The 12,500-nt window shown below is 42.9% G+C and overlaps 1 protein-coding gene across 1 annotated transcript in view; it reads right to left on the bottom strand.

The window, feature by feature from the left end:
- myo1f (myosin IF) overlaps positions 1–12,500 on the bottom strand; it is a 54,756-nt gene that overhangs the window by 17,416 nt on the left and 24,840 nt on the right. Inside the window, 6 exon segments of the mRNA XM_048253340.1 lie at positions 523–666; positions 2,066–2,168; positions 2,712–2,818; positions 10,177–10,258; positions 10,986–11,071; positions 12,132–12,299. Coding sequence (XP_048109297.1) covers positions 523–666; positions 2,066–2,168; positions 2,712–2,818; positions 10,177–10,258; positions 10,986–11,071; positions 12,132–12,299 — 690 coding nt within the window.

Here is a 12,500-nt window from a genome sequence, read left to right as displayed (position 1 = left end):
ATGTATCTTATAGCATGTAATATGTAATATATGTATCTTATAGCATGTGATATGTAATATATGTATCTTATAGCATGTGATATATGTATCTTATAGCATGTATATATGTATCTTATAGCATGTATATATGTATCTTATAGCATGTATATATGTATCTTATAGCATGTAATATGTAATATATGTATCTTATAGCATGTAATATGTAATATATGTATCTTATAGCATGTGATATGTAATATATGTATCTTACAGCATGTAATATGTAATATATGTATCTTACAGCATGTGATATGTAATATATGTATCTTATAGCATGTGATATGTAATATATGTGGTGGTGGTGTTGTCATCTACTCCATCTACGTGTTGAGTCTCTGTCTACTGAGCAGCTTTGGCTCAGATCTGCCACCTGTCCAATAGCTCTGGATCGGATTTGGATCGGATGCGGATCGGATTTGGATCGGATTTGGATCGGATTTGGATCGGTACCTGCCGCGGCTGCAGTGTGGGTGTGATTCGTACCGATTCGGGGTTCTTGACGAACACTTTGGAGCGGCCCATCTGGTACTGGTCAGTGTCCATGTTGACGGAGCGCAGAAGGTGGAGCACACCGTCCTCCTCTCGCCCACACCAGCCCGGCCATGTCTCTGGATCGGGATGGGGTGCCTCGGCGCCACCCCACACACCACACACGCATGCGCGACACGCACGCACGCGCACACACACACGCACGCCGGCATCGCACGTACGCGCCGCCGACACGCGACGCACGCAATAGCGCACGCGCCGCACCCACGCACACACACACACACACACAGCTGGGATTACACACGGGGACTACAGCACGCACACATACCTCAAACACACAGTCTTTATCATACTCAGGGCAAATACAACCAGAATTATACACACATACCTCACACACACACACACACACACACACACACACACACACACACCTCACGTACACACCATTAACACACAGCTGGAATTATCAGACTACATACACACAGCAACCATCACACACACCACAAACCCACAGCAGCCATAACACACAGAATACACACACACACACACACACACACACACACATACACATGGTTAACACCATCACCCTCAGAGGAATATTACAACCAGCATCAATTTGCAAACACACCTGTTCATCCCAACCACACAGACCACATCCCATGCCAAGCAACCTGGAACCCAATCACCACATACACACACATACATACACACACACCACACACACACACACACCACACAAGGAAATCCCACACCACACATAACAAACATTCAGCACACACACACACACGCACACGAACACACACAAGAAAATCCCACGCCACACATAACAAACATTCAGCACACACACACACGCACACACACACAAGGAAATACCACGGCACAAATAACAAACATTCAGCACACACACACACACGCACACACACACACGCACACACACACACACACGCACACACACACAAGGAAATCCCACGCCACACATAACAAACATTCAGCACACACACACACATGCACACACACAAGGAAATCCCACGCCACACATAACAAGCAGGGAGACCTGCTGCAGCTAGTGAAGAGACACACCTGCAGGCATCACAGTGACACAGACGGAGGATGTTCATGCTTACTTGTGTGTGTGTGTAAGCACATGTCTATGCAAACTGTGGTCCAGGATTTGAGTCATTTAAAAAACAGATGATATCTACACATTGGTCCAGTGCAGTCCTGTGATGTAGCCTGATGTCCTGATGTCCCTGTGAAGTAGCCTGATGTCCTGATGTCCCTGTGATGTAGCCTGATGTCCCTGTGTCAAGTTCTCTCTGTCTTTAATCTTTAAAGCACACTCAGCAGAAGTTCTATCAACACAGCTTGTGTGTATGCGGAAACGTCCACACAATCGGTCTAGTGGTCCAGGATTCAGTAATGAAAACCACACAGGTGATCCCTACAGATTGACCTCTGAAGCCCAGTAAGCGAAGGCACACACACACACACACACACACACACACACACACACACGCTGGTCTGGACGGGGGGGAACTCACCTCTGGAGGAACTTGTTGAAGACTCTGCGGTAGGCGAACCCTGCCCGTCTCACCCTGATGTTCTCGCGTAAGCCCAGGTACTCCACCTGATGCTTCGCCCTGTGGGCACACACACCTGCTCAGTCATGGGCTGCACTCAACACCAAACACACACACCTGCTCAGTCATGGGCTGCACTCAACACCAAACACACACACGTGCTTCTGGACCTGATACGCTACAGATCTCATCAGAACCCCTAATCAGAACCAGTTCTGCTCATGATCCACTCTTTTCAGATCCAGTGTTGAAGACCAGAATAAATTCATGAGAGCAGTGAACTGGCCGTAGTACTTGGACACAAACCTTACAATTTAATCATCTCCATCCTGGACATCCCAGAAGGTTTTCATTAGAGCTATGCACATCCAACTATGCTATTTTACAGAGAGAGAAAGAGTGCGGGAGGGGCATTCAGAACGAGAGAGATAGAGCAAAGAGGGAGATGTAGAAAGACAGAGAGAGAGAGAGATGGACAGAGAGAGAGAGAGAGATGGAGAGAGAGATAGAGCAAAGAGGGAGATGTAGTAAGAGAGAGAGAGAGAGATGGACAGAGAGAGAGAGAGGAACAGACAGATGGATCACAGACAGAGAGATGCTCACCGGCTCTCCTCCCAGTCTTTGGGCCTCTTGGTCTCGTTGGGCTTGATGCAGCGGATGTAGTGGGGCGTACACTTCATCAGCGTGTTCACCAGGTCATTGGCCTGTTTCTGTGGGCAGCACAACACACAAGCACAGGGGTCAGCCTGGCAACATACACTACAGAGCTTTCACTGATCTGGACATCAGTAGAGCTGGACCAGAGTCAGCCCTGACATAGAGCTGTTGTCTAGGCCAGGGGTCCCCAACCTTTTATGTACCATGGACCGGTTTGATTCTATTTTTTTTTTTCACGGACTGGCCGAGGGGTGGGTGGGGGTTAGGGGGTTCCATGTTCCATATGTGTTTTGTGCATGCATTACTTGAAAAGAACTAGCTCCAGTTATGTATGAACAGTGAAGGTAACGATCTCTTGTGAAAAATGTGAACTTGAAGAAGTGAAAATTGAACAATATGAACTATGAATATTGAACAACTTGAAGCTAAAAGTGTGAACATGCTTAACAAAATATGGGATCAAAACATGGGAACTAAGCGTGCATTACTTAATATAATCAGTGTGAGCCCTGCTTGTTTCCCTGCAACAAGCTTCCATCTGGGGGTGATGGAAGACAGTGACACCCTCAGTGTGTTTTGAAATGTCCAGTCGATTGGTCTTAGTTGCCAAAACCCCTCGCATGAATCGTGGTGGAAAGCGTTTTTTCAAGCTTTTTACGGCTATCACAGGATATTCTGTTTTGGTTTTGATCAAAACCTGCCAGAGAGTTTTCCTTATGTGGATCTTTGAAGGATGGGAAGTAGCGGCTCAAACTCATTTTGAGGCGCAACAAGGTGTCCTTTTTCCAGCGCAGAGAAAAGGGCCCTGCCTCAGTCTCTCCCAAAACCCCCACTACTGTTTAGAACATATCAAATACACCCGATCCACTCTTGGTACCCACAAATCAAGCTTGCTTTAAATGCAGCGACTTTATCTGCCAGTTTAAAGACGGTCGTCATTCTCCCCTGGGTGACAGGTTGAGGTCATTAAGCAACCCGAATATGTCACACAGGTAAGCGAAGTTTGACACCCAGCCCTCATCACTAAAATGTGCAGCTAACGGTGACTTTTTTCTGTAAGAAATCTCTGCAGCGGCTCGCAACTCAAACACTTTCTGGCCAGTGACCTGCTAAAGATGCTTGTTTTTTTTGTTGCTCATTCTAGCAGTTTAGCTAACTTCGTGTGACACTACCGCCGCCAAGAACTGATCAAGTGAAGTGAGCTGACCTGAGGGCTGCGCGCAGCTGAAGGCAATATGTAAAAATGTTGAAGGCGGGACAGACAGGCGTAAGAAAATAGACCTTGCAAAAATGCAAACATGCGTGCAATCAAACAACTGCATATAGACCTATGCCTTGTAAAACGTGACATTATTGCGAATTAAATTTAGTTTAGTTCGCGATGCATTTTTTTAAACTCATGTCGTAGGAGGCTACGGCCGGGTTGGAATGTCCTGCTGCCCGGTGCCGGGCTTGCGGCCCGGTGGTTGGGAACCGCTGGTCTAGGCAACAGAACAGAGCCATCTCTGACATAGAGCTGTTGTCTGAGCAACTGAACAGAGCCAGATCTGAGATAGAGCTGTTGTCTAGGCAACAGAACAGAGCCATCCCTGAGCTGAGATAGAGCTGTTGTCAGCAGAGCTGGACCAGAGTCAGCCCTGACATAGAGCTGTTGTCTAGGCCAGTGATTTTCAACCACTGTTCCATGGCACACCAGTGTGCCGTGAGAGATCATCAGGTGTGCCGTAAGAAATTGTCTAATTTCACTTAATCGGTCCAAAAACTTTGCAAATAGTAGGCTAGGATATGCCATTGTTGAGCATCTGTGCCTGCAATGTAGTGACTTGCTAAATAAACACTCTTTCATGTCCGGGGGTGACAGTAATAGCGCAATAATGACCTTGTTAATCAAGAGAACTGGTGGTGAAAAATAGATATTGGAAAGCTAGATAACGCATTGGGCTCCAGAACATATGTAAATAGCGATGCCATCATGGGGGCAACAATTAGTGGAGGCCAGTGGAGAAACAGGTGTCTCTGATTGGAAATCAGACAGGTGTCTTTGAGCGTCAGCTAGTGTTGTCCAGAGCGTGTAGGTGCTTGCATCCAGCAGTATGACGGCCGCGTTCACGTAGCCTATGCCACTTAGGCTAGAACTCGATGGACAGTCCGTTATCTAGCTTTCTAATCTTTCTGGGTGAAAAGACGTAGGGCCTAAAACAGCAAATCAATAGGCTAAACATAAATAAATAGGCCTCCTTGAAAAAAAAAGTAATGCAGACTCTGAACTGAACTGTAAACAAATGAGAGACTAAATTGTCATTATTATGACCGCGCCCTTGTGGCGGTCATATAGGGATTCAACTTTTTTTTTTTTTTTTTTTTTTTCCCTTTATCTACTTCCTGAATTTTTGGTCAACGATATCGGGACACACGAACCACGGGGCACATGACATTTGGTGGGTATGTAGCCCCACTAGACTTTTCTGGAAAAAATTTTGTTTCGGTCCCAGAGGGCCACTCCCCGTGCTGGGCCCCCGAACCGCAAAGCAGTTTTTCCTAAATAACTACCTGAACCGTGGCACTGAGGATGAAGAATCTTTTATGGTATGTTGGTCTCAAGGGCCCACATCAACCTGGCCCATAAACACTCATTTGTGATTTGCACCTCCCCGGTGAAAAATGAAAATGCAATATTATTCTGCTTTAATCGCCCCTATCTTCAGTTAAGATGTTCAGAACTGCACCACATTTTATGTGTATGATTGACCTGGCATTCTCTGGGGTATGGCAAGTTTTCGTAGAATTTCATCCATGGGGTCTAAAAAATTAGGTTATGTGTACATTTAGTGACTGTACACTCATTGGCCTGTAGATGGCGGTGCACACATATACACATGCACACACACACAGGCACCCACATACTATCGGTATTAGAGCGGCCGATACATAATTACAAATTCAGTAGGATTAAAAGAAAGCCAAAATAAATATTCATCATCATCATCATCATGGCTGCATTTCCAGTATTGGCGATAAGTAGTTGTTTGTCCACTAGATGGCGATCGTTGCAGTGAGGCGTAATTTTGTTGGAAGTTAAAAGTGGGTTGGAAAAACAATGGACGCTTCCTACAAGGACTGTAGTTTACCGCAGAGAACGCCTAATAAGGATAGGGACGATGTTCACATGAAATGTAATTCCCATTTCTTCTTGAAGCGAAATAAATCTGAGGATGTTTATCGGACATGCTTTTTTTTACTGCAGGTACATTAATCTTATAATATCAATAAGGACCTAGGTAATGTTACCGTTAGCGTTGGTTGAGTGATGGAGGCCAATTTGATTGATTGCATTTGTAGAAAACTATAAATGCGGTTATACCAAGCAAATTGATAGCAGCACTGTAATTGTATCTTTCGACTGTCATTTGTTGCACGTGCTACAAAAATCATTCTGTGCAATGGAAGATTTACCAACGTTACACCGGTCTGATACAGTTTTGCCTATACATGCGTGAGACTGAGGCGCCTGTTTATTTTGTTTTAAGTGCGTGCAGGGTGTGAGAGGGGAATCGATGTGCTTTGATTCCAGCTTGGTAGTTGTATTGAAATTAAAAAGCACGTGTGTGTGAAGTATCCAAACAATGACACCTTCATTTCATTATGGCTGCTATAGCAACACACCTTAAGCAGAGAATGTCTAATAAGGGGAGAACCTTCACTCTCGAACTCTTCGGTGTGGTACTGCATCTAAATTTCTGGGGCGAGTCCAGAATGAATGGAGGTCTATGGAGCTGTACCCCTCAAAATCCACTTTTCTCGGGATATAATTTTTTTTCCAAGTAATTTGAATATTGTATTCGAAAGGGGAGACAAAGACAATACACTTGGTTGAGTATTATATTTTTTAAAGTCACTTAATTGTTCTAAAAAGCCTTTCAAACGTGTCAATGACGTCATTCATTAGCATGATCATAGCATAGCATAGCATCAATGCTAGCGTGTTATGGGCAGCAACGACCCAACCTGTAAGAAAACGAAAGGACATGACTCCCGGATTATTTCACTTTTGATTAATAATCCATATCCATTTTGCGAAAAATAAAATAAAATCTGAGGGTTTCAGTTGTTAAATAGGTGAAAACAATAAATGTAGCCATGTAGCTCCATAGGACCCCATGTATTTTGGACTCGCCGGCGATTGCCATCTAGGTGAACTCTGGTGAACTGCAGCCAAATTCGGTTTGTAATGGGATTAATGGAGAGTGGGGAGGCTCTCCGTAGACGGGCTCTGCCTTAAGCTACTGTGTAGTGGGTCCCATTTAGAAGTACTTCATTCGCGCTTTCCTTGACTCATGGAGTTGCGTGAATTTTATTACAACTTTTCGCCACGATATGGCAGTTTAAGTCCACTTGATACTGTAAGGTGTAAGCCATTGGTTTCCAAAGGAGATTTTATTTGTGTCGCCAGCATAGCCAATTGACAATTTATGTTGTAAATAGGCCTACCTTATAAGCCTACCTGTAGCTTAGGGAAGCTAACAGCTTTCTATTAGGATCTAGTTTGTTAGTTACAGTTTTGTCATAACTCCCTGATGCATTTTTGCATTTAGAATAGCTAGAGCGTGGATATCTCAATCGGAAAATTAAACAATATCGGGTGCTTATGGACTAGGCTGGGTGAACCCAGCCTGATCTGCCCGCTATTTATTTTTTGATTTCTTAAAAGATTGAGCTTGGTCTGGTGAAAGCCAGACTAGCCATGGACCTCAGTTACACAATGCAAGGGAACATGAATCAGCCTATATTTGCACAAACAATAACGGACAACAGCTCTTCAACTTTGGCCCGTTAAAATGTGTATGAACAGTCTATTTAATGATTTCATCAAGGCCCATTTGGACATGTCAGTTATTTGCACCACTGGTTAGATGTAAAACAGCATTTCGTTTCAGACTACTGTTACTTAATTTGTGCATTAACAATAACGTTTCAGACTACTGTTACTTAATTTGTGCATTGACAATAAAGTATTACATGAACTAAAGATGACTAAAATCTTATGTAGAAGAAGAAACAAAAAATCCATCCATCAAAAAATGACCTTTGTTTTTGATAGCTGTTGAAAACAGCATGGAACTGACAGAGATGTTTTTGTTTATAAATAAATAAATAAATAAATAAATAAATAAATAACATTATTATAACAAAGATATATATAACAAAGCAAATAACCTTTTGCTTTTCCCAAATACAATGTAGCCTACAGGTGTAAGTGACCTTTCATCAATCCAGTTGCAATGGATGAACTGTGATGAACTGCCCTACTTGTGATTGTTTAGAGATTTTAAAGGTTTTATAACAATGCTACATCTTCTTTGGCTATTCTACAATCTATTCACCTTTTCAGCACCAGTAGGCTACTTTCTGTGCAGCTGCACACACACACTCAGGCATGCCAAACAAGCATACACAAAAGTTTCAAGAGTGGGGGATGGAGTAAAATATGGAGACAAATTGAAGTGTGATATATTTTCGCGGAACGGATGTACAGTACAGGACTGAGCGGCGGTCATATTTTGTACCGCTATGCGGTACATCTAGTTTTTACTATATTAGACCACAGTGTTTAATACTGTTACATTTTTGGTTGGTGGTGTGCCGCAGGATTTTTTCTAATATAAAAAATGTACCGTGGCTTTAAAAATGGCTGAAAAACACTGGTCTAGGCAACTGAACAAAGCCAGATCTGAGATAGAGCTCTTGTCTGGGCAACTGAACAGAGCCAGATCTGAGATAGAGCTGTTGTCTAGGCCAGTGTTTCTCAAACTTTTTTTCTGGGGACCCACTTTTTAAAAATGACAGACTATCGCGACCCAACTCGTGACTGTGGTAGTTAACAAACTAGATCAGTGGTTCTCAAACTTTTTCTTTCATTCCCCACTTTGATCAAGGGGGCATTCTCGAGCCCCACCTGTCCCTCATCGCTCTAAGAAAGTGGTAGGTCAAGCTTAAAATTGTCAAATTTATTGAAATAATGACAAGTTCTAAATATATCCTCTTCAACAGAGTTAAAATCAGCTGGTGCTACAGATATAATAATAAATAAATACATAACACACATATTTCTGTTTTCCAGCAACATATTAGGAAGCATAGGCCATTTTACAGCATTGTACAATATATTCAACAACATGCTGCATTAAATGGATCCATAATCCAGTCATACTGAGCACTGCTGGTTGGGAAATATTTTTGAAATAAACTTTGCAGGGATGTGATGTAGGCCTACTGTTTAATTATACATGGGATCACAAGAGTGCCTCCCAATCAGATGTTTCAGCGATTCAGCTCAGAAATCTCAAAGGCATAATACTGTTGCGATCGAGGCGCCTGTCCCATACTCAAGTTTTTTGGTGAATGCAGTAATCTTATTTGCTAGGTGAGGTAGGTGCTTGTCTTTGCCTTGTAACTAGACATTTAACTCAAATGTATCGCTAAGATATATCAAATATATCGCTAAGATAGGCCAGCTTAGATCAAAAGAAATGTTCATTAGTGAGCGTGCTTGCAGATTCAAACATCGCTCTTCCTCCAAGAAGAGGAGCTCAAAACACGCGACACAGCACTTTACCTCGGGAACAGTACAGCCTTTTTGGTCAGCTACCATCTCTTCCATAAAGTCGCGAGAATAATAGACGCTTTAAGGACCGGGTTTTGATGAAATTCACCACTCTCACAACAACGTTCAAAATCTCATGTAGGTCGGGACTAACTAAGCTGCCTTGACACGGCTTTCCCTGTGAATAACACAGTCGTCCATTGCGCATCGGTGCTACCTGGGCCCAGGCTACAGATAAAAATAAAAATAAAAAAACTCCTGTTTTTCACGTCCAGTTCGCACCCCACCTAGCATGTCTCCGCGACCCAGTAGTGGGTCGCGACCCACAGTTTGAGAAACGCTGGTCTAGGCAACAGAACAGAGCCATCCCTGAGATAGAGCTGTTGTCTGGGCAACAGTAGAGCTAGACCAGAGCCAGCCCTGACTTGGAGCTGTTGTCTAGGCAACAGAACAGAGCCAGCCCTGACATAGAGCTGTTGTCTGGAACGGCACTCATTTAAAGGAGAAATCCGGCGATTTTTCACATAAATCTCCGTTTCTCGAGCAGCTATAGCGCTACACTCTGGGGGCATGAACATGAGCAGCTACAGCGCTACACTCTGGGGGCATGAACATGAGCAGCTACAGCGCTATTAATATGCCCCCAGAGTGTAGCAGCAACGCAAGCTTGGTAAAACCAATTGTTTTAAAACATTTTGTACAGACAGTACTTGTGACCTCGAGAAACGGAGATCTGTGAGAAAAAATTCGCAGATTTCTCCTTTAAGCTCAGATAAAGCACAGGTAAGACTCGTCTTTCAAGTAACCTACCCTAATCTTAGAACTAGCAGTGGTGGGTCGGCTCTTTTTGTCCGTGTTGAGGTTCTCTGGGAAGAGGCTGCAGATGAAGTCACTAAAGGAATCAAGACACAGCAGGTTAACTCCACCTCTTCAATACACTTGAGAAGAATAAACACAGATAGGACTCACCATCATGTGATCCAGTAGGCCTTCATGGTGATATTTAAAGATTATTTATTGGTCATGGTCATAGCATTTAAATGCAGTGAGAATATTTAATAGTAGTGATAGTATGTAGTATGTACTGTATAGTAAGAGTATTTAATGACAACTAGAGTTTTTAATATCTGAGTGGAATGTCAGTGATATACAGTATAATGTCTAAAAGATCTTTTGAATGTTGAATGTCTTTGCAGTCTTTTAAATGCAGTGATGGTGTTTAATGCTAGAGATTGTGTTTCATGCAGTGATGCAGTGATGGTGTTTAATGCAGTGATGGTGTTTAATGCAGTGATGGTGTTTAATTCTAGTGATGGTGTTTAATGCAGTGGTGGTGTTTAATGCAGTGATGGTGTTTAATGCTAGTGATGGTGTTTAATGCAATTATGGTGTTTAATGCAGTGATGGTGTTTAATGCAGTGACGGTGTTTAATGCTGGTGATGATGTTTAATGCAGTGATGGTGCTTAATGCTGGTGATGGTGTTTAATGCAGTGATGGTGTTTAATGCTAGTGATGGTGTTTAATGCTGGTGATGGTGTTTAATGCAGTGATGGTGTTTAATGCTAGCGATGGTGTTTAATGCTAGTGAAAGTATTGAGAGTCTGTGAGGACACTCACTGTGTGCTGCTCTGCATGAGTTCAATGAGGTCAGGGAAGAGGACGTCTCGGTTTCTCTCGCAGAATCCGTTTATGTCGTAGGACACCTGTGCACACGAGACAACAGCATTCATCAGACCGTTAAAAACCTTTCCAAACACTTCTGATAAGAGGCTCAATTAAAGGCAAATAATCTTTTAAATTGCTTTATGGCTTTATATGTAGATGGGATTACCATACTGCAGTTATTATACATTGCTCTTAATCAGGTTTATGTGGATTTGCTGGTATGAAAATACTTACAATCTATTACAGTGTACTTTTACAAAACCTCAAACGAATAAACATACACACTGAGAGAAAGTGGAATAGAACATTATGCCCAATATTCCAATATGTGGTTTAATGTTCTGCATTTCTCATTAGTGGGTCCCTTTGATACTAAAGGTATGATTCTATGTAATGACTGTATGATATCTGTACTGTCCCTGTGTATATCTGTGTGTGACTGTATTTAGAGATAAGCAGGAATATTATGACTTTGCAGTGTTTCACTGTTCTGCATGGCTGCGTCAGTAGCTATCTGCTCCGGATTGCCAGGTTGACACTAATCAGGGTCTGATTCAGTGTAGTCCACGTGAGATGGGATGACCAACGCCATCTCCCGTCAGCCTGGAAGGATACTTAAACCCTAACTATTTCCTTGTCTAGTGAGAGCAGCTGATGGATCTTCAGGTGAAGTCATGCTGTCTCTCCCTTGATGCGCATCATTGTAAATAAACTCTGTTCCTGATTTTTCATACTATTGGTCTGACTGGGTCTCTATTAAATCTATGGTATCAAATTACCATCAATATGAACAAATAAATAAATCTAATGCTTAAAGACATAAAATAAATCTAATGCTTTAAGACATCAAATACATCTAATGCTTAAAGACATCAAATACATCTAATGCTTAAAGACATCAAATAAATGTAATGCTTAAAGACATCAAATACATCTAATGCTTAAAGACATCAAATACATCTAATGCTTAAAGACATCAAATACATCTAATGCTTAAAGACATCAAATAAATGTAATGCTTAAAGACATCAAGTGATTTGCACTGCTGATGAAGCACACTGCAGTACTGCTGTTGGGCCACAGGTGGCGAGTGCTCACCTTGCCGGCGTAGTGGTGGATAACAAAGCCAGCGTTCCAGTTGTTGAAGTGCTCGTGTGTTCCCACGGCGCCCGACAGTTTCTGCAGCAGCGTGCCGTCTGCTCCATCCCCTTTGGCGTGCAAAGTGGCACACACGTCGTCCAGAACACTCATGATGCCCGGAGGGTTCTAGAACAGAGGCGTCAGCCCGAGGACATGAGGAGACGTGCAGAGGGGAAGTCGGTTAGCCAAAACAGGAAGTCCTAGACGTCACTAGGAGGCCACTAATGAGATGAGACGTCACTAAGAGACCACTAAAGGTGCCTCATATGAGATGAGATGAGACGTCACTAAGAGACCACTAAAGGTGCCTCATATGAGATGAGATGA

This window comes from Alosa alosa, chromosome 9 (genome assembly GCF_017589495.1).
Source record: "Alosa alosa isolate M-15738 ecotype Scorff River chromosome 9, AALO_Geno_1.1, whole genome shotgun sequence".
In the NCBI taxonomy this organism is placed as follows: Eukaryota; Metazoa; Chordata; class Actinopteri; order Clupeiformes; family Clupeidae; genus Alosa; species Alosa alosa.
Note: the sequence above shows the minus strand (reverse complement) of the source record. Positions and strands in the feature narration are given on the sequence as shown.